Source organism: Fukomys damarensis, unplaced genomic scaffold, assembly GCF_012274545.1.
Source record: "Fukomys damarensis isolate Sample0158 unplaced genomic scaffold, DMR_v1.0_HiC HiC_scaffold_38, whole genome shotgun sequence".
NCBI lineage: Eukaryota > Metazoa > Chordata > Mammalia > Rodentia > Bathyergidae > Fukomys > Fukomys damarensis.
This window is the reverse complement of record NW_022900950.1, coordinates 79,264,245-79,287,158: the sequence shown is the minus strand read 5'-3', so window position 1 is coordinate 79,287,158 and position 22,914 is coordinate 79,264,245. Positions and strand designations below refer to the sequence as shown.

Below are 22,914 nucleotides of genomic sequence, written 5' to 3'. Positions count from 1 at the left end.
TGGGCCAGGGATTTAGCTTAGTGGTTCTGCTGCTGACTTGTGAAGTGCAAGGTCCCGATTTCAACCCCCAGAACGCCCCCCAAAATGTTTATAGTGCAGTTCTCATCAGGAGATTTCACATGTAATGCTAGCTTCAGGACACTGGTGTACAAACTTTTTAATTGAAAGTATCCCACTGGAGATTGGTGGTGTTTTTTCTGTCTTTAAAAAGGTACGTAAAATGTGAAACGAAAGAATAAACTTCTCAGAGGTAGCAGCAGCCTGGCACAGAGAATACTGAGGCCCAAGTCTGGAGCAGACTGCACCAGCCCACTGGGGCACCTCGAGAGGCCTGGAGCAGAGGTAAGCTGTGAGCCCAGAGCCGGGCAGACGTCAACATGGCGACAGGGAGCCCAGGGGTGGAAGGGGGTTAAGTCCACACCGCAGGAGTGGGGTGAGCTCTCACCACAGTGAGCAGAGCTCTGCCTTGAGTTCTCTTCCAGCCCAGAGGAGAAATCCAGAAAGCTCCAACTCTAGCACTGAGCTTTCCCAAAACATGTCTGCCATACCTGTATCACAAGGTTAAAAGTATAGAAGCACTTTTACTTTCACAAAGCATAATTCAAAGGTCCGATCAGACATCTAGGTTCCTCACCTGAGATCCTGAGGTCAAATGGCTCTGAGTTCATGTTTTTAATTTACAAAGATGCTTATACAACATCTTGTGTAATACCTTTTCCAGACTCTGCTGTAATCAAAACCCAAAATCAAATAAATATTTCACCAGCCCAAGTTATGAATACTTAAACTAAATGCATTAGAGACTGTAAGTAGCCTCACCTCAGTTCAGATGGGCTTCAAGAGATTTTCCAGATGTTTTAGGGTTCAGGAACTGTGGGGTACAGGACCGCTGTACACATATGATTACCATGTCTGCAGCAGGGACTGCAGTACTTGACTTTCAGGTCCCTAGAATCGTCCTGAATATAAGTAATGGCTAACAGATGATAGCTCCACGTTTACATGAAATAGGTAACAGTTTGTTTTCCTCTCTCCACCACTGGAACAATGTAGGCAATGGCAGCTTGGGTCATGAGCTAGACTGTGGAAGTCTATACAGAATGCTTCACGCAGCAGTGACAAAACACTATAGTGTGGGTCTCAATGCATCCTGAGAGTTGGAGGCTATGAACAGGGAACTGCAGAGGACAGAAGAAGACGATTTCATCCTCCTTTTTGGAGCTCAGGGTCAGGCAAAGTGAGCAAAGTGAATTAGTTTATGTGTGGCACTCAGCGCCACTACCCACACCTCCCTGTCTGGGCTGCTGAGCGCGCCCCTGGATGCCCGGGCTGCTCCCAAGCCTTTGTCCCTGTGAAGTGACGGAGAGAGGACAACCAGGCTGTCTGCAAAGGTCTGGTCCTTCTAACTCGCACAGGACAAGCCCACCTACGGGTTAAATGGGCACAGAATGCCTGCGGAGGGAGCCTTGGCCAGGTTCTAAGAGGAAGGTAACTTCCACAGTTCCTGCACCTCACTGCATGGTCCCTCTTGGCCCTTCTCGATGTATGCTCTGTTTTGAAAAGCTGCTTTCTGACAAATACATCATCGACAAAATTTTTGGAAGGTGCTAACAAAATCTGAAGAAGAAAAGCACAAGTCCTTTTGAGGTAAGAAAAGACACTAAAGAAGGTCACCTGTGCAACCAAGATGCTGCTCTTGGCTAGTCTTCCAGACTTTGTTATCGTGTTAATAGTTTCTTTTCTTTCTCCCCTTAAAAACTCAAAATCTCAGGCCAGGGATTTAGCTCAGTGGTTCCACCACCTGCCTCACAAGCGCAAGGTCCTGAGTTTGATCTCTGGTACCAAAGAAAAAAAAAACTCAAAATCTCAGGCCAGGGATTTAGCTCAGTGGTTCCACCACCTGCCTCACAAGCGCAAGGTCCTGAGTTTGATCTCTGGTACCAAAGAAAAAAAAAACTCAAAATCTTCATAGGTAGCCATTTTCCCAAAATGGTGCTTTATTTCTAAAATGAACACTAATCATTCTTTACTAATGTCTATAAAGTAGAAACTACCTACACTTTTTTAAAAAAGCTCCTCTTTGAGTTAATTCCGCGTAATGAAAGCAGTCAAGACTCATTAATCTATTCTTGGGTTACTGGAACATATAATAGCTCTGATCAGAAGTGACTTGGGTAGCTAAGTCTTCCACTTGGTCCCCACCCAGACCCCTGTTTCCAGGGAGACTGTGCACTGATAATAGATGAATATGGATTTCAAAGTGAATATATTTAAGATATTGCTTTACATATTAATTACAAATCCAATTAAATTACATACAGGTAGGTGACGTTTCTATTTTCCTAGAAATTCTCAACACTTAAAAGCACAATTCTTTGAGTAAGGTTTTTCATTTGCAAAATAGGAAAGTCAAAATAAACAACTGTCATCTATGTCTGGTTATAAAAATATTATCTTTAAAATAGATGATACAAACAAACATGCTCTTGATCCAGAAATCCTGATTCTAGGAATAAATTCTATAGATAAACTTGTACACTACAGAACAATTACATACAGAAAGCTATTCCCCACAGCACTGTTGGGAACAGCCAAGGCCTAGAAATAGTGTCTGGTGGTTAACCAAATGAGGGCATGTCCACATGAGGGGTGGCTGGCGCTAGTACATGTGTGAGGAGCTCCAACACACTAGTTCAGCTGGGGAACAACTACGGGCTGGGTGTAGCTCGGTGGCATAGCTACCCCATGCATGAGGCCCGGAGTCTGGTCCCCAGCACCACACACACACAAATCACAAACTATCATGTACACAATGCTGCTGTACTCAGGAAAAGGGAACACGTGGAAGCCAGGGCCCTGGGCTTTATTCAATACGGGGAAACCATCTCCAGAAAGCTATACCGTTACCTGGTAAGACCAGCTGCCCCTGGGGTGCAAAGCAGATTGCTGGAAAGAAAAGAACAGGGGACTTTGCCATGCACGCATGACACTGCAGCCTTCCCTGCGCTCGGGAAGGGCCCGGCACACAGCCAGCCACACACAAGGTGTGCACTAGGCACCTTCCACGACTTTTCGTCTGAGTATTCTACCCATGTGATTGGCGAAGATGGCACTGGCACAGGGTCATGCTCTCTTCAAAACCCATCAAAGGACCTACTATTCCTTCGGGACAAACGCCCGGAACACTCACTCCTTTAAGAAGCTTCTTGGTGGCGTTAGCATGAGGCAGTGGGTGAATACAACAGGGAAAGCACCCTAATATTCAGCTTCCAAATATGTAGCTTGGCTTTAGATGATGACATTTACTGAGGCTTCTTCTCGGCACTCGTGTGCCCCTTTTCCTGTCCTTCTGCAAGCCCTGTCTCCCCCAGGACAGGGCTGCCCTATACGCAGTCCCTCCTCTCCCTCACTGCGCCATCTAGGGTCTCCACTCTATTTCTGCTGTCCTAGTACCGTGAAGGAGCATCCACCACACCACGCAACTGCCGCTCCCGGCACCGCGCTCACAGAGCCCAGCGCTCACAGAGTCCGCACGGGCGTCAGTTCCCAAGGCCTGGAGCCGAGAGCGGGGGCTGGTGAGCGGAGAAACACGCGCCGCCAAGCGCCTCCGCGCTCCCAAGGTGACTGGCAGAGTGCATGCTCCATGACTCGGGAAGGTAGGTTCCCGCAAGGCTCCAACAGGAGAGCGACGGAGCCAGGCCCCAGCGAGAGTCTCCAGTCTCCAGCTCCCGGCTCCCGGCTCCCAGCTGTCCCAGCCCAGCGGCAGCGCCCAGACACCTTCACTGCAGCACACAGCCGGCCCACTGCTCCATTTGAGAAGTTAAAATGCTAGCCACGTTAAGACTAAGATGAAAGCAAAACAAAATTATGCTTAAAACATCTGCATCTTAATATCTAGATTAAGTTCTTTTTGAAACTTCACAACGGCTGGGGATTTAGCTCAGGTTCCACTGCCTGCCTCGCAAGGGCAAGGTTCTGAGTTCGATTCTTGGTGCAAAAAAAAAAAAAAAAACTTCACAAAATTAGCAGTTCATACCATGAAAGACAAAATTTCCTAATATATAAAGAACTAGAAGTAAATTTTTTAAACATTTTGTAAAACAATAGCAAAGTAGGCAGACAATACAGATAGTTCAAAGAAAAACAATTGACACTGTCCTTAAACATACAAAAAGAGGCTAAATCACTCTTAAAAAGGAAAAAAAAAAAGGCAATCATACATGGGCAAAATCCCAAAGCTGGACATCCTACACTCGGTAAACCCAGACAGAAAAGTGTCATGGCTGCAGAGGGCAGGCAGCTTGTCACAGGTGTCAGAGTTGTACGTGGATCTACCCTTGGATCCGGCAATCCCACTGCGGACCTGAGCACACAGACACACGGACCGCCTGAGCACATTCACTGAGGGCAGCGAACAAACAGGAGCCATGCAGGCTGTGAGCACTGGACTGGGAGATCTCCAGGCTACACGGTGAGGTCTCAGCGAACCACAACAGTGTCTACACAGCAACACTGCCTGCCTGTGCTGAGGATACATATTTGTATTTTCTTATTTCTGCACAAGAAATACGAACAGAATGTCTAAGAAATTACTGTAACTGATTACCAAGGGGAATGGAAAAAGGGCAGCAGGAAGAGAGTAGTATGTTTCAAATATGTATTTTGATACAAATTATCTCTGAAAACAAATAGATGTCATGCTTCTTTTTCATGTTGAGAAAAAAGCCCTCCTACTCAGGCCCGGCCAGTGGTTTCACTGTTAAAAGGTGCCCACTGGCCGGTGCCCATATGTTAACACTCCCAGCTGGCTGGTGCCCTGGTGGACGGGTGGTGATACCCCCGTCTGACTGGTGGGGAGGGCTGCGGCCCTCGCCTCCCTCCCGGCACCTGGCTGCTGCAGAGCACAGGTTTCCGGGCAGGGTACCCCATGGAAGGCCGGGGGCCCTGAGTTTCCTTGAGGAGCTGAGCAAGCCTGTCTAATGAGCAAGCCTCACACAAAACACACTTATAGTTTTCAAATGTGGGTATTTTAGTTTCTACGTCTCAATTTTCAAGTTCTGTTGGTGAGGGGGAAATGATCTCCCAAGAAGACTGTCAGAAATTTCAGCAAATATAGGGTAATTCTTGCACTGTAACAGTCAAAAAATGTAAACCATTAGCAGAATACAACCTAAAATTTGAAATCATCTATTTTATAAACTGCAGTCATTAAAATGGTTTGAAAAGTATTTTAGATGGGTATATTTATTAGTTTGACTATTTCTATATAGACAGAGATCAAAACATCACATCACAGCTCACTGATGAGTTATCTGCCTGTCACTAATAGTGTGCACACATGCACAACCCCAACGACAAGGGAACAGATGAACGGGAAAGAAATGCACACGACTTAAAATGGGCAAAGACCCACTTGGGGCAGCAGACACTTCACCACAAAAATAAATAAACGGCAAGTGCTCACGTGAAGAGATGGGCTCTGAAAAACACAAGTAAGACAAGTTCCCACCCACACGTCTGCAGGACAGCCCAGCTCTAGAGCACTGCCAACCCCACACACAGCCTCGGAGCCAGCATCAGGGCTCACCGCCACTCTGGTACAAAGGCCGAGGAGCCTCCCCTTACAAAACTCAACCCACTCTTGCCTTATAATCCGCAAGTGAGCACCCTGATACTTAATCACGTAAGCTGAAAGAAAACAAACATCCAGGCTGGGCCTAGGTGCACACCTCTATAATCACAGCATTCTAGGAGGCCGACACAGGAAGATCTTATATTTGAGTCCATCCTGGGCAACTTAACAAATTAGCAAGATCCTGTCTCTAAAACAAACAACAACAACAAAAAAATGCTGGAGATGTATTTCAGCGTAAAGGCCCTTGGTTCAACACCCAGTACCACAAAAATAAAATCAATTTTTAAAAAGAAAGTGTATACTGAAAACTTCCCAAAATTGGAAGTAAACAACCTGTCTTTCAGCAAGTGAAAAGACAATCAATGGAATAGTATTCAGGGCCTAAAAGATAGGGGCTATCAAGCCATGAACAGACGCAGAGGAAACTTAAATGTTTGTATACTGCTAAGTGAAAAGAGCCAACCTAAAAGGGCTACACATTATGTGACTGACCAAACTGCATTCTGGAAAAAGGCAGAATGAAGGAGGTGGGGAAAGCCGAGTGGCTGCTGGGGTTTGGTAGCGAGGGTTTCCAGGGCAGGGAAACCAGCCTGTGAATGACGGATGCCATGCACATCGTACACCTCTAAGCCATGAGGTGGGCAGCAACGCGGGACCCACAGTGCAGAGCTGAAACCGCCAGTCTAGGAGGTGATGCTGTGCACACCAGGGGGGCCCATGAACTGGACACATGGGGGCCGAAGGGGGCAGGCTTGTCGCGAGCATCGATTTGAGAATCGGATCCCAAGCTGGGAGCTCTGAAATGTCAAGCTGACAGCCTGGGAAGCTTCACTCAGTTTCACTCTAGTTTTATTTTGCTTAATTCTACTTTTTGTGGGGTCACAAAGTCCTATGTTTTACATGTTCACTACAAGGCTCCAAGGGCTGGGAACTGCACTGTCTGCTCCACTTTGCTGTGAACCTAAAACCACTTTTAAATCATTTTAAGGGCCGGGGACGTGGCTCAGTGGTGCCGCCGCCTCCCTCGCAAGTGCAAGGTCCTCAGTTCGATCCCCCGTACAAAAAACCAAACCAAAACAGAAAAACCCTCTTATTTAAAAGGGAAAGTTTTTAAAGGTTCAACAGGGAACTCTGAAACCAAGAACTTCCAAGAACAAGCACTGTTCTGAAGGTCATTTTGGTCTGCTGTAGTCTGTTAGGATTCCCTGAGATGAGAGCCCAGGACACAGAGCACTTGGCAGCCCTCCAGCCTGTCCTTGCTTAGCAGAAGCCCAGGTGACTGCCCGTCCTGTCCTACCCTCCTACCAGGAAAGGAAAGGCAAGGGGAGGACGGCCTTCACACACTGCTCCTGGAACTCCCCTTCTGTGTGATCGCCTGCTCCCAGCACAGAACATGATTCTCTCAGAAATTGTTTGCATTAAGCTATCAGTTACTGCCCAGGGAGAACAAGATAAATACAAAAGACAGCAGTAGCCCCTGAAAGCAGCATCAGGGGTAAGGCCCACCTCCTCAGGTCACAGCAGCCCTGCTGGTCCGGTCTACCAGTCCCTCAGCCCCACACATGCCCCAGGACAGTTCACTCCCTGAACCCCAGCCATCTTTCTCCTGGGCGACACTCACTCTTTTTGGTGTACGGTGGGTGTGCTCCTGCTTTAAGCTCTCTGCCACTGCTACTTACTCTACCAAGACTGTGTATCCTGAGATGGTTGTGAGCCCCTCGGCTCCCCAGGGCCAAGTCTCCCCATTTGTCTATCACCTCTGCATGAGACACGGACAGATAATCAGAAAGAGCTGAAGAACTCTGACTCCAGCTGCCACAGAGTTGCCAAATCTAGTTCACCACTGCCTTACCCCAGGAGCTGTATATGTGCCTGTCTGTCTGTGTCTGGGAGTGTCTCTGTTCATTAATCAACAGAGCTCCACAGGCTCTAGCTCCTTGTTCAGTGGCTCTGAAGGGAGGCTCAAAAATACACATTCTTTTTTTTTTTTCTTTGAGACAATGTCTCACTATGTAGTTTAGACTGACCTGGAACTCACTGTATAGCCCAGGCTGGTCTCGAACTCACAGCGATCATCCTGCCTCAGCCTCCCGAGTGCTGGGATTACAGGTGTGCACCACCACGCCCGGCTAAAAAAAATACACATTTTTTAAAAGACAGCAGAAATAAGAACTAAGATGTATAACGCATGTTGGGAAATGGGAAGCAAGTGTTCAGATGGAAAGGGGAATAAGGAAGGAGGGAGGGAGGAAGGAAGGAAAGGATGCAAAAACAGAAAATGGAAACAATCTGAAATAGGGAGAGGTGGGGGTTTGAGGGGGGAAGGGATAAAATAAAATAAAATGCATTTACAATTAAAAAAACAAAACAAAACAACATCACAGCCAGCATGATGGCCCACGCCTGTAATCCTAGCATTTGGGAGGCTGAGACAGGAATAACCCCAAGTTGGAGACTATAGTGATTCAAGACCAGCCCAAACTACACAGCAAGACCCTGTCTCAAAAAAAACATTTAAAGAAAAATACGTCACATATTTGGAAACCGCTGCCCAGTCCACCATCTTTATTTTTTTTAGAAGAGAAAGTAGAAATACAGATTTCTACTGTGGCAACATTTCCAAAGACAAAGTGAATTCAAGGTAGAGAAGACCCTTGAAATTGGCTCATGAAATTGGTGAAGAAAAGATCCCTAGATCAAAGATTCTTCCAAAGACTCACACATTAGAGGTGAATTTAGGGGAAAAAGGGAGGGGCCAGCACAACTTCACGAAGTTCTCCTTTTTTTTCCCTTTGGGTAGGGTTAGGCATGAAAGTGAAAGGATATGTAATAGTGAGAAAAAAAGATTTTCATTCATGTCTTTTGTATAAAGCACTGAAAGCTTTTTTAATCCTTTCTAAGCTGACAAGAGGATTAAACCCTTCAACATTTTGTATAAAGACTGACAGATTTATACCGGATACCCAAACACCCCCAGTGACCCCACAGAAGGAAAGGAAATTTCCAAGAACCCGGGTGCCTTGCCAGCCGTGGGTGGTAGGCTCCCTCTGTGACCCTCCGTGGGCCACAAGTTCCTGCTCTCACCAACTCCCACCAGCACTTGCTACACCCATCCAGCAGCTGTTTAGCGCTTATTACCGAAACCACCACAGGACCAGGCTCAACCAGAGCCTGACTCACAGGGGAGTAGTCACCTGGACAGGAGTCAGGGCTGACCCTGCCGGATTCCCTCCGGGAGGCCCTGAAGCCACCCACTGCCGCCTGCACACTCAAGAGGAAGGAACCTCCCTGTCCACAGCACCGTCACTGGGGACAAGGTCACTGGGTGGCAAGGAACTAGTCTCGAATACCATCGGAGTAAAACCCAGGCAGAGCGCATGTCAGCTGTGAGTTCCTACCGTATCTAGACGGCTCTGAGCCATTCCTACTAACCCATGTGTCCCCAGAGGGGAAAGATGAGTATTCTTGAAACCTGAATCAGAACAGAAGCTGCAGTGGTGCGGAATCACCACTGTGTTCTTTCCTGTATTCACTCAATCAGCCTCAAACTGCACCTCAAATCCTAACCATCAGCCAGTGGGGGACTCCTCCTCCCCGGCCAAAAAAAAATCCTCCTCGCATATCAATCAGCAAAAAGGGAAGGAATGCGGGAAAGGCAGAACTTGCAACAGGTGTGAAAGAGTCACACCCAGCAATTCACAACTCCCAGAGCACAAGACTGTCAGCTGACCAGCTTCCGTCTTCTGTCTTCCCTGCCTGCTTCTTGTGGCCGGGCCAACAGCTATGCTTTTCAACATCGAGTGTTACCAAAGGAGCTTGTGTTTCACAGTTTCCATGTGCAGAACACATCCTTCACACACCCCCTACCACCTGCATCACACCTTTAGCAGCCTTCCCACCGGTCTCCCGAGGGTTCGGGCTGTCACCTTGCTTAGTATGGCTGTCTACACCTGTGACTGGGTCTGCCTTCCTCGCTACTACACAGAAAGGCCGGTAGTGAATCATGGTCAGTTTATCTCTGAGAAGCAGTCTGCTGAAGGGAAAAACAGCACTCTGGTCTCGGCCAGTCACCTAAGGGCTCACCTTTCTAAGCAGACCTAGTCTACAGAAGCCATCCAGCCAAGAGGTAAGCAGGCCATTGTTATTCATGAACCCCCCCTGCTCTTCCGTCTCTGTGCATACACGTGGGGGGGGGGACAGCAAGCGTTGTTCCTTCCACCACTGATCCACGCACCCAGCCCCAACTGAGAAACTCTGAAGCAGTACAAAGAATTTCTCTTGAATTCAAATGTCAAGATATGAAACTGCAAAGCACAATTGACTCTGAAGGGCTTTGTTTCAGTTCCTCCTCAGTGTACGAAGAGTACACTTTAAAGACCAGGTATGGCAGGCTTTCTCCTGCAGCAAGAGAAACAATGATTCACAGATAGACATGTTCAGCAAATACTCCCAGATTTCTCCTGTCAAAAGCCCTGTGGCCTTATCTATTTTCCTGGGAAAATCTGAAAAAAAATCAATATTTGTCCAGAGGTTGACTATAGTCTAGATTTTAAGAAGGACGATTACGTGAAAACCGTACAATATACTCAGCGTTATTATTTCCAAGTTGCCAGATTTGCATTTTAGCAGGGAACGTTGAATTGACAAACCATTCAAGACGCCTCCTCCAAAGCACACTTCTTTACGGGCGGAGTTCTGTGAGCTGCAGCAGACCCCAGCACCTGCTACACAGGGGTGCAGAGGTGTGGAAGGCCGCTCCTTCCCACACTGAACCCGTCTGCATGGTGGCCACCTGTAGGGTCACCACGGGAGCCTTCCCTCCACCTGTCTAGGAAGGAGATCATGAGGAGGAACAAACCCCGCTCAGAGAATACAACCACTGAAGCTACGATGCCCTACGCCCTAGAGCACAGAGCCAGCTGGAAGCCTCCCTCACGGACTGCCACGGGAGGTGGCCCTGTGGCGCCCCATCCTCACGGTGCAAGCTCCTGTCAGTGCTTCACCTCTACCCCAACACTGCCCCATGTCCTAAGATATTCTGGAAACCGGGCACAATACTGCAAATTATTTTTAAAGGTTCTTTGAAGATTACAGAGAGAGGAAGACAAAATGGACGCATGCGGCTCGTGAAGGCAACTGACCACAGATGAATTCTAAATCAACTGCAAATGCACTGTCAGGAACAGTGTGCAAGCCCACCACCTTGGCACTCTTGGGAGGCAAGGCAGAAAGACACAAGTTCAAGCCCACCCTGGGCACTCACTGATGCAGAGAGACCCTGTCTCAAAATAAAAAAGTCTTAAAAGGACTAGGGATGTAGATCAGTGCGTAATCCCTGATACAAACAAACACACATTGAAAAACTTTTTGTGCAAATTCTCAAAAATAGGGAAGTAAATTTAAAGACAATTTCATACTTATAAAGCAATGGGGTAATGGACACTAAAATGATCTGTTAAAAGTACTGCTTCAAGAAAAATGATTAAAATCCTACCAAGAGAGTAGCAACTCACTGAAAGGGAGAAGTACCACTTCATACTAAAAATAAATTTTAGAATTTTTTTTAATTGTTGTGTCCGTGCGTAATATTTTATATGGATACTCATCCTAAACAACTATTCAGGAATCTGAAATTCTACAGAATACCCAAAAAAGGAAAATACAAAATGTCCCGATACAGTACTACATGTAGAATCTCAGAGGAAGAAACACTTTTTACAGTAACCCCGCCTGCTACGCAGCTTCAGAGTGAGAATGAGAATCACTCTCCCAGGCTGGCGCAAGGCTCCAGGCAGCAGCCTGGGGTCCGGAATCAGGATCCAGGCAAACTGAGTGCCAACCCAATTACGCTCTCCTGCGCTCAGCTGCCTTTCAGACAAGAAAAGATAAAAGCAGACATCATAAAAATGAATGCTTATCTGAACACGCAAATGCATCTTCTAAGGTATCCCACCCACCACCCATCACCTCTTCCTCCACAAGCAACGCCTCATGAGGTGACCGCAAGTGACCCCCCCTGCAAAGCAACTTCCCACTTCTCCCTATGGCTCCAACCTAGATGAGCTCCCGCTTGCCTTTATTAAATTTCTACCAGAACAGAGTTTTACCTGACAGAAACCATTCTCTAACCAAACTGATAAAATACTTACAGAATAAAGTTTATAAGACACATTAACTTTGAGAAAACTGTTGTAAGAAAAAAAATTTAAATGAATTTAGAAACTTTTTCACTAATCATGAAAATCAGAACTTAACCTTTGGCTCTCCTTTCTACTGACATAAGATTTTAGAATAAAACGTAATTCTCAAAGAACACCCCCCCTTTTTTGATAGGCAATAAGGTTCTTTACAATAATGTTTTAAGTTGTACCACTAATGACATTAAGGAATTTCTCCACAGTGGATGAAATAACCCTAAGAACGCCACAAGTACAATGCTACCGTTTCCAGGGTACTCCACCATCAACGGCACACTTTCATAACCGCCCTTCCCCAGAAAAGGTTTTCGGGGCAAGATCGGCTCTCCTTGGCAACCACCCTCCACCGCCCACCGCGCCTGTGGAGGGAGCACCCAGTCTCGCCCCGCATTCTGATTAGCTGGGAAGGTACTTGCGGGCTGCAACATTTTTCCAGATAAACGCAAGCAGTATTGTCCAAGCTTCACCAAAGGACAACGCAGCCATTTCTTGCAAGTGGACTCTAGCAGAGGGCATGAAAGCAGCAAGTGAGGAGAAGAGTCACCAGGGTCTCTAACAAATGCCAGGCTTCCTATAGAGCAAAGCACAAGGGCCGGGGATGTAGCTCAGTGGTTCCAACGCCTGCCTCGCAAGCGTAAGGACCCAAGTTCGATCCCCAGTACAAAAGAAGAAGAAAGAAAAGCACTTGTCTCTACACCTCCACCAGTGAAGGAACTCCCTCTCCTACTGAGACACTCTTGGAAATCAACCTCTAGATCAACACAATTCCATCTCCTTAGTACCAATAAATTAAGACACTTTTCTGAGTCTTTAAAATGGAACTAAAATTTCAAACCTGTTGTCCAGTTCCGTGTGACCAGTGCCTCTGCCTACCCAGGCACATTTCTGAATCTTTGTGCACAAAAGCGTCTTGTAAATCCTCCGAGCACCGGAGCTGGCATCACTCACACAGCTGGCCGAATCTTGCCAGGCCCCTGGCTGGTTTGTGGTTTTCGCTGTGCCACCACACATGTCCCGAGCACCTGATGTTCTTCCAGTTTATCCTAACCTTCAACTTGGACTGGACACCGATCTTGAAGTTCCTCTGTTAAGGGCATTCAGCAGTGAGCAGCAGTTCTAAAGCGATCATTTCACTTCCTATACAGTGTATGAAATGAGCTACTTGCAACAGCCCACTAATTTCCTCTTTTAGAAGCTTAAAAAAAAGCATTCATTTCTTACCTAAATTAAGCCCACAGATAAGTTAGGAAGTCAGATGCACCCATCACATTATAAAACACTCTCTCGGCAAACCCACTATAAACACAGACAAGTACAAATCCTACTTCCTACTTCTGTTCCCGAGCTTGTACTCCAGTTAGCAAAAGATGAAACACTCAACAGGTTGAGCAGCTTGGACTGACTCACTCCCTGCTCCCGGATGAAGAGCAAAGAGATGTCCATTAGCTGGTCATGAGACGCATTCCCACGCTCTGGGCAGAGGCAGTGGCTCGCCTTCAGCGCAAGGTTGCTCTGACATTGGCCACGCCACCCTCCTGATGGCTCTCATGTGAGCAAGTGTCAGCTGACAGGTCTTACCCTGCAACCCTGCAAACCCTCCCTACCCACAGGGGCGGCAGGGAAGCTGCACTCTCTTGCTTTAACATAGGAAAACAGTCCGGCGAATATTGGTGATAATGAGAAACATAAACCTTCAAAACTCTTCTGCTGAATTCCTGGGCATTTCCAAGCTAAGAAAGCCCTGAACTGCCCGAGCTCCAGGACAAAAGCAGTTCAATTTTGACTTCTGACATTAACATACTTCCTCAGAAAAATAAGAGTAATACTATAGAATCAAAGATCCTACAGATTCATGGAGAAACATTTTCTTTCAATTCCTTTGAATTCAGGTTAAATTTAGATACAAAAAAATATAAGGAATCACCCATTTCTTTTCCCAGCCCTGGAATTTGCCTGAAGAAAGTATTAATGGGCCCCTAAAGTCTGGTGCACTTGTCTGGCTCGTTGGTTTCTGGGAGTTTTCGATGCATCTTCATGGGCAGAAGCCACATACTCTCCCCTAAAGATGTGAGAAAAGCTAGGGATGCTGCCCAGCAGGGGCCCCCCAGAGGTCCCCCTGGCCTATCACACCCGGCGTATGGCCCCACGGCCTCTCACAGGATGCTGAGCTCGGAAGAATCTCAGATGCTCCCTCTCCCTGAGGGACGCACACCATCCATCCCGGCAAGGACAACAGCTTAGCTTCCCCAGGCCCAGGCTACACTGAGCAGCGCAGGGAGCCGATCACAGAGCTCACAGAGCGGAGCTCCGCTTCCGGGAAGGGCACACCCTTGGGTTCATGCGCAGCCCAGGCACAGTCGGCTCACAGGTTCCTCTTCGTTCCCTTGAGAGGCCTTTAAAGTAACTCTCTTCTTACAGTCACGTCACCTGTGCAAGCGCTAGGACAGCACGACCAGGGTAAGGCACGGGTGGGCAGCTCCCCAGCAAGGACTGGGCTGGGCCTCCCAACCACACCACGGCCACCAGCCAACCACTGCACCCCGAACCAGTGTCCCCACCTCAGTCCAGTCTAAAGGCACAGGCAAACAAGGGACAGGTTCCACGCTGGCGGGCTGAGGGGTTTACAAATGCCAAATTCACAAAACCTGAGTTCTACAAAATGAGTAATACAAGGGCTAGGGGAACACACACCATTTTATATACGAAATACTAATTTGTTTTTAAAATCCGATCTCTAATAGGTATTTACCTAGGATCTGATGAAAGACCATGGGCTCAATGCCTGTCTGTTCTGACCTCAGGGCCTTGCACAGACCGAGGATACTCTGCCACTGAACTATATACACTGCCCCCACTCAACTTTTTAAGCCACCGTTTATACTGCTGCTCTTCTCACATTCTAGGTAGAATGACCCTACAAAAGAGTGCCAAGTCTGTAAGTCAACAAATTCAGATCATGGGCACCAAATATGTAGCAGTCAAGACACCAACCCAAGCTAGGTACGGCGGTACACGTCTGTAACACCAGCACTCTGGGAGGCTGAGGCAGGAGGACTACAATTTCCAGCCCAGCCTGGGAAACTTAGTAACTTAGCAAGACCTTGTCCCAAAATAAAAACTAGACTGGGGATGATGTAGCTCAGTACAAAGGCCTTGAGTTCAATCCCTAGTACTGAAGGGAAAAACAAAAAAGATTCCAGTCCAATCTTCTACCTGTGGTCGGGACCTTTGATCAACAACAACACACCTTTCTGTTCTGCTCACAACTGCTCCAAGTCCACCCAATGGAGTGTCCCCAGGACCCCTGCAGGTTCAGATCTAAGACTGGACACCTGAAAATGGGCCCATTCCCATTCCTGATTCAGAGTCAGGAGAATTAATGTCAGAGAAGTCCCAAGATTTTACATAACCTTGACCTCACTCTCTTCAGGTGATAAAATAAGCAGCAATCGTAATACTGGATGGAATGAAAATCTAACTCAAAAACAACGAGTGAGAGATGGATTTGGAGAACCAAAAAAATTAATGTCTAATGCAGCTCCCCAAAAGCCTAGCCTAATTATTCTCTTCTAAAGAATCTTTCTACAAAGTATCCTCTGCCAATTCAGGTACCGAAACAAGAAGGATGAACTGGAAGGCGGGGAGCCACCAGTGGGGTTTAGACCCACTCGCACCCCAGCCAATGCTTCTCTTTGTGGGATGATTCCTTCCCTTCCGTGTCTTCCTTCTCCATACCCATGAACAGACAGCCAGTCACCAGCCTTCCAAAGCAAAGTCCCCATGAGGAGACACAAAACAAGTTCTAAAGCTTGCTTCTATTTCAGTATGGATGCCGTGAACACTACTAATGCAAGCAAAATATACACACTTTTCAGTGGATTATAGTTCAGTAGGAAACTTCTTTCGGAAATGGCGTGCATGCTTTTACTGCTGTGTTTGCAGCATTTCTGCCCTCGCTCTGGCTCAGGGCTTGCATCTGAAGTAGAGATCCCTGGGGCCCCGCAGCCTTGCAGCCTGACAGGACAGGGCTGGGTTAAAGCTGCTACACAGAGGACCTGAGACTGGAAAGGCATCAGCTTGAAGCCTGGCAAGGGGACCCAGCCCCAGGGCAGGGTGTGGACGAGCCAAGGAAGGAAGACCAGGGACACTGAGGCCCCACACATTCCCACCCCCAGCCCAGCTGGGTCCAGCAGTGGAGCACCTGGCTAGCACACACTGCAGCGTATAAACACACACACACACACACACACACACGCCCCAAAATCTTGCCTTTCTTCTATTGCAACTTATCTAACCAGCACTGCACACGGGAAACTTGACAATAGGCACAAACTTATATAAGAAAGATAATAGCTTTATTCATTGAGCATTCATTTTACATGCCAGGAATTGTTCTGGGTGTTTCGTTTAGTCACAGGAAGTAGGTAGTACGGATATTTTCTTTCAAGAGAGAAGAATAAAGCATAGAAAGTTAGGGAAGCAGACCCAAATCAAGGCCACCCTGCCTGTCCTCTGCCAGAGGGCACACTTGCGCCTATCTGCGGACTTACATGGGGCAGCTCAAGAGGGAGGCCGCTGGTTGTCACTGACCAGTGAACTACATCAGATTCTTTCTCCACCATGTTGAGCGCTGCTCAGGCTGTGCGGATGCTCTCTACTTTCATCCCTTGAGGACCAGACCCTCGTGTGCTCTGTGGGTGCCTAAGTCTCTTCAGAGCCCTGCCCTGCTGTCCTGGGACAACCCATGACCCCGACAGGGTGCCTGCTGGGCCCTGCTCTCGACCTGCTCAGTCCTGCACTACAGCTGTGGCACAGGCTCCTAAGCAGACTGGGGCATTTTTATCCACATAAAGTTAGCTTAAATGTGTACATCAAACTCAACTAATGTCAATGCTACATCTTAAAATAGGGAACTTCTTGGGGATGATGTAGCTTTTAAGTTCAAACAGAAATTACACGAGATCTGGGAATATAAGTCAGTGGTTAGAGTGCATGTTTGGCATCTCAAGGCCCTGGGTTCAGTCCCTAGCATGCACACACACACACACACACACACACACACGCACGCACACACGCTCCCTGCATAAAAATGCACTCAGCAAATAGAAGAATGCCTGCATAGCACATCTTCACAAAATCCGTGGGACACCGAACCTGCAGGTGGCAATGTTAGGTAAAGATCAGGATTCACCGGTATACGCACTTTGATAGCAAGTGTGCTGACAGAGCCAGAAACAAACACCAGCATGTCTCTGAGTAGCAACACTGAGTGCTTCTCCTTTTGTTCTTCTGTTTTCCAATTTTCCAACACAGGCATGTGTACTTTACAAATAACTGGCAAAACCACTTTTTAAGAAATCCTCAGTAATGATCACTTGATTTCTTCTTTCTGTAACAATTATATGGGCTTGATTATAAAGGAATTGTCAGAGTCAAAATACTCTCAGACAGCAGAAAGGAAAAGAAAAATAAGTAAAAAGAACTCACAGTTCTACTCACACTATTTTTTTCCTTTAACACAATTGCTATCATTCATATTTATATGAGCCAGAAAAAATGTGTCAATGAAGCTTACCCTCTTAAACTATCTGACTAAAAACAAAATGCCATGATTCCCCTTTCTTCAGAGACCCAGCTTAGTACCAAGCAGCAATACAACACATAACAATGAGAGGGATTTTGAACTCCAAGCATTCTGCTGTTTCTTAAGTGCTATTCAAATATTACTATGTACCAACATGCTGACAACATAGAGATAAGGGAGGCCAGTAAGACTGCAGGAGATTCCATAGCAGCCCTGGGAGAAGAGCTGAATGAAGCAGAGGCTGGCTGCACGTAGCTGTTTCATACCGGTGTCCCAACAAAGGCAGCCAAGGCCTAAGACTCTCATGCAACCCTCACCTAGGGAGGTCCTGGTCTCAGTGAGATACTCACTCCTCTGCAATCAGAGATAAGCCAAGGTTTTGACAAGTGTCTTTTTTTTTTTTTTTTTTTTTGGTACTGGGGATCAAACTCAGGACCTTGCAACTTCAAAGCAGGCGGTGGAACCACTGAGCTAAATCCCCAGCCCTGACATGAGTGTCTTTTGAAGAACCAAAATCAACTCTCTATCTACAATCATTTTTTCTGTATGCATGATTTTTACCACCCACCTCCACATTTCAGTGACATTAACAACAGCCATCTAGCTGAGAATTTAGCTCAGTGGTGCTGCCACCTGCCTCACAAGCACAAGGTCCCGAGTTCAATCCCAGGTACCAAAAAAAAGAAAACAAAACAAACAATAACAACAACCATCTAAGTCAGAAAACATTAGCAACAGATTATTAAATAACTTTTAAAGTTTAACTCTGATGTCAAGCCAGGCTCTCACTAGATCTGGACTTTAGCAAAGGTATCAGTAGTCCAGACCTGCCTGCAATTGGAGGCTGAGCCATACTGTTTGGAGCCAACATCTCTGGAATCATTCACAAGTCCCACATGTTCTGCAAATCCCGTATCCAGGGCACACAGTTACAGAGTAAAGTAGAAAGTGCTCTGAAGACCTGCTGCAGAACTTCTCACTTAACACATTTTGCACTCTATCTGCCTAATGGGAAATGGTCCACAGTAATAGCAACTTTCAGTGCTCCGGTTCTCCCCATCAAAACCACCAATATTCTTATCAGACTCATATAATTCAGGAAAAGCATGTTTGAAAAAGTGCCTACTGGACTGGGGTGCAGGGGCACCCGTGTATAACTTCAGCTACTAGGGAGGCTAATACAAAAAAGCCACGAGTTCTGGACCAGCCTGGGCAACTTAGCAAGACCCTGATTCAAGATAAAATAAAACAAAGGGATAGGGACATACCTCGTGGTAGGGGTACTTAGCACCTGCAAGACCCTGGGATCCATCCTCCGTACTAGAAAACCAACAAACCAAAAAACAGAAACAGGAACAAAAACCTAGTGGCGGACTCACACCACAGACTCTCCATATCACTCCACTGGATGTACAGCTATGAAACAAGTACACGTCTCTGTTGATGCATTGAAGCATGCAGCCTGGATCACTCAGCATGCAACACAGAGCCTGCACGTCAGTCCCAGGATGCTGTCAGGCTCCTATGCCCATCCACAACTGTTGTGGCTGTGTCTAGATGCCCCAAAGTTTCATGTGGTCACAGGTGGGGCTTTTCCGTCGGGGTGGGATCTAGGGTGTATGATGCCAGGATTAAGAATATGATGCTGTGACTGATTCACAGCACACGCTAGGATTAAGGCTGCCCCACCCTGGGTGCAAGTGCTACTACCCTAAAAGTGGAAAACCCGGATAGGAGATGAGGGACGGAAAGAGGGCTGCTGCCATTGCTTGCAGCTTCCTGTGTCCTGTCTCCTGCCTGCCACACTATGGACTGTTTCTCCTCTCTGATGCCCCTCTGCCATGTGCCACCCTACCTTGGAGCCAGCCGACTATGGGCTGAAACCTCTACAAACCATGAGCTACAATAAAAATTTTTTCCTCTAACTTCAGGTGTCAGGTATTGTCTCAGCAATGAGAAAAGTTTCTTTTTTTTTTTAGTACTGGGGATCGAACTCGGGTCCTTGTGCTTGCAAGGCAGGCCACCGAACCGCTGAGCTACATCCCCAGCCCCAGCAATGAGAAAAGTAACTAAGGCAACAACTAGAGCATCAGCCACACTGCCTGAGAACGGAGACCCTCTGTGACAGCCTCTTCCTCCTCCTCGGCCTTCTCAGTCCCCCACCCCTTCTCCCGTGCCTCGTTCAGTCAGGCCCGCACCCTCGGATCCCGAGGCTTTATGGGGAAACACTTTTGTGAAAGGTCTCTTTCGGGGGCTTGAACCCAGGGCCTTTGCACTAGGCTACATCCCAGCCCTTTTGATTTTTATTCTGAGGCAGAGACTTGATTTTGTAATCACCCTACCTCAGCCTCCCAAAATGCTGGGATACAAGTATAGGCCACTGCATTTGGCTATAATTTTTTTAAATATTTGTAACATGGAGATACAACTATCTCACAGAGGAATAAATATTTTGATTGAATTACCATAAATGGTATCTCATAAATAACTACTATTATTTTAACTACTGTAGTCATTGGGATAATTTTGGAATTGTTCAAGTTATTCAGTAACATGCGTTGTAATTAAACCACCTAAATGGATCAAACAAAATAAAGAACATCTCACAATCTACACTTTATAAAGGCATCTCACTGCTTTTGTTGAGTGATTTATGAACTCTAAACTATGCTACCCAAAGCCAGGCATGGCGGCATACAGTGTGCCCCAGCACTTGGCGAGGTACAGGTGGGAGGGCCTCAAGACTGGGCCCAGCCTGGGCACCTCGGCGACTTGGCAAAACTGTCAAGAAAAGGGCTGGGGATGTACCTCGGTGTGAAGGCCCTGGTTCAAGCCCTAGTACTAGCCAAAAAAATAAAGGCAATGTAAAGACTCAGGACTCCCCTCATTCATCCTTGCAAATGTCTGTCAGGTCCTGCCCAGGAAGCTGAGGGAACATCAACAACCCTGAACAGACCCACGTTCAGGAAGCATATCCAGCACTGTTCTCATTAGGAACTAGTAACAGAAAAATACACTAATGCGAATGTTGTGCTACAAGCACAAGTACAGGGCAGAGGAGGGGCAACAGGAACTACAAAGGAGGGAGACTTACCCAATTACCCACCCTACATATAGAGATTAAAGGCCTGAGTTAAGAAAAAAGAAGCTTTGGCTTTGTTTGCTTGGTTTTTCTCAGCAATGGAGTTTGAAGCCAAGGCCTCTGCAATGAAGCCTATCCCTAGCAACTTTTTTATTTTTTATTTTGAGACAGCGTCTAAGTTGCCCAGTCTGCTTCAGCCTTTAAGTGTGCTAGTGCCACCACAGCTGGCTAGAAGTCACTGGCGTAAGTGGTTATAAAGGAGAGTCGCCAGTGTGGAGCAGACGGGCTGACAGTCCGGTAAAAGAGCTCCCAGTGAACAGAAGAGTCCTGCTACAAGCAGATACTGCGGCCTCTCTCACCCTCCCCTGGCAACAAGAGGCCAGGCACGAAGTCATTTCATTGGCTCCGTGATGTCCTGGGCTCATTCTTGACTCCTACACAAGGGCAAAGAGCAGCTTCCACCACAACCCCACCGTGACCCTCATCCAAGCCCTGTGTTCTGCCAGGACTGGTGCAGCCACCTTCCCGGTGTCCCTTGTTCCATTCCGTGGGATAGCCAACTACACAGCAGAATAACAGCAGTAATGAGAAGCAGGAAATACAGTGGATATGCAAGGCTGGTGACAGAAGACCTTCCTTCCTGTTCTCCTTCAGTTCTAGTTTGACAGGTAACAGTGACACCACCCACAACAACATAGCTAAAATTAAAAGCTTCCCATATGGGCCGGGGATTTAGCTCGCCACCTGCCTCACAAACACAAGGTCCTGAGTTCAATCCCCAGTACTGACAAATTAAGTGAGAAAGACTCTTAAAGAGATTTAAGAGATCTACTCGCCGGATGTGGTGGCACACACCTGTAATCCCAGCACTCTGGAGGCTGAGGCAGGAGGATCACCGTGAGTTTGAGACCAGCCTGGGATACACAGTGAGTTCCAGGAGAGTCTCAACCACATAATGAGACCCTGTCTCAAAAAACAAAACAAAACAAAAAAATAGAGATTTAAGAGATCTAACGACCACAAAGACTAAGAAAGCTCTCAGGGGTGGACAGAAATCAATTTATGAGAAGAAAACCCTGGGAAAAGGATATTCAGCTCTGAATCAGTAGCACTGGCATTTCTGAGTCAGTTCCTCGGGATGAGCTAAGCATCAGGAACTCAGGAGATGCAGGAGCAGGTTAAGGGCCACCATCAGCAGCGCCCTCCTGGGAGAGCTGCTGGGGCCAAAATGCTAGTCTCAGACTTTCTGAGCCTCAGTTTCCTCACTACAAATAAAAGATGCTGACCTAATACTTACTCCACCTTTCCCTGAGGGCTGCTGAAAATGGTAAATGTGAGTTTTTGAAAGTCCCTTTGAAAAACTATGAGATAAATATAATGCGCTATTCTTCACCCACATATGTTGGAAAACTCACTGTCCTATTCAGCTGCTAAGCTCATTTGCACAACACGAAGCCAAGACAAATAACTTCAGCCGCAGCCACATCCGGCAAATCATGATCTGACCCACGAGAGCCCAACACTTTCCCACCCCAACTCTGCCTCCAAACACAGCCAATTCTCTGGAAGCTTCAGGCAATTTAGCACTTTAAAATACCCTCTGTAATCTCCCCTGGGAACAGTAAACTCTAGTACAGACTGGTGCAAGAGCTAGAAAATTATGACTATGAGTTGACCAGTCTTCAAGTTAACATAAGGCACTGTCTCCTCCACTAAGAAAAACCCCCTCAAGCCTCCCATATCCCTAATCATGTCAACTTTTCCTTTAAATAACTCTCTACAAGCAACTCACCAAGACAAACCTGCTCGGCTCTCAGGACACAAGTCAAAGGCCACCTGCGCACGCCTGTAATCCCAGCATTCGGGAGGCTGAAGCAGGAGGATCGTTGTGAGTTCGGGACCAGCCTGGGCTACATAATGAGTGCCAGGTCAGTCTCAACTACCTAGTGAGACCCTGTCTCAAAAAAACAAAAAAAAAAGGTCACCAATGGCCCTTTCCTGAAAATTAGGCAACACCTGCAAGGGGAGGGCAGGAAGGCGCCGCTCAGAGGCCTCAGAAGGGCCCTCTGATCCTCTACTCTCGTCCACAACTACCATCCTGCGTTCATCCGCTGTGGCAAGGCCTTCGAACGCTAAGCACCCACCTCATACAGGGCCACGCCAAGGCTTGGGGACAGCAGAGGCCCCTGTGACCCCTAGAGGAATGGGCAGTGTGTCTATAGGGGGATCTGGGGTCTGCATTTTCATAAATAATATTGAAGTCGCGACGCCTGGGCTGATACCGTGAGGTGTCACTCCTCACATCTCACCATATGCACCAGAGGGTTAGAACGTCCTTTGGGAATCCTGAAGCAGGAAGAAGAGCTTTTCTACCACGTCTGCAATGTCTCTGTGTATTGCTCATGCAGGTTAGCTA

General features: G+C 47.1%; 1 protein-coding gene across 2 annotated transcripts in view; it reads right to left on the bottom strand.

Moving 5' to 3' along the window:
• Positions 1-13,000, bottom strand: part of Fnip2 (folliculin interacting protein 2) — a 66,741-nt gene extending 53,741 nt beyond the window's left edge. The window contains exon 1 of one of the 2 annotated variants that reach the window (XM_019208002.2): positions 12,668-13,000. In XM_019208002.2, the coding sequence (XP_019063547.1) occupies positions 12,668-12,843 (176 nt within the window). In that variant the 5' untranslated portion in view covers positions 12,844-13,000. The remainder of the gene's footprint in view (positions 1-12,667) is intronic. The other variant, XM_010627988.3, reaches the window with a different exon arrangement.
• Positions 13,001-22,914: the final 9,914 nt, after the last annotated feature.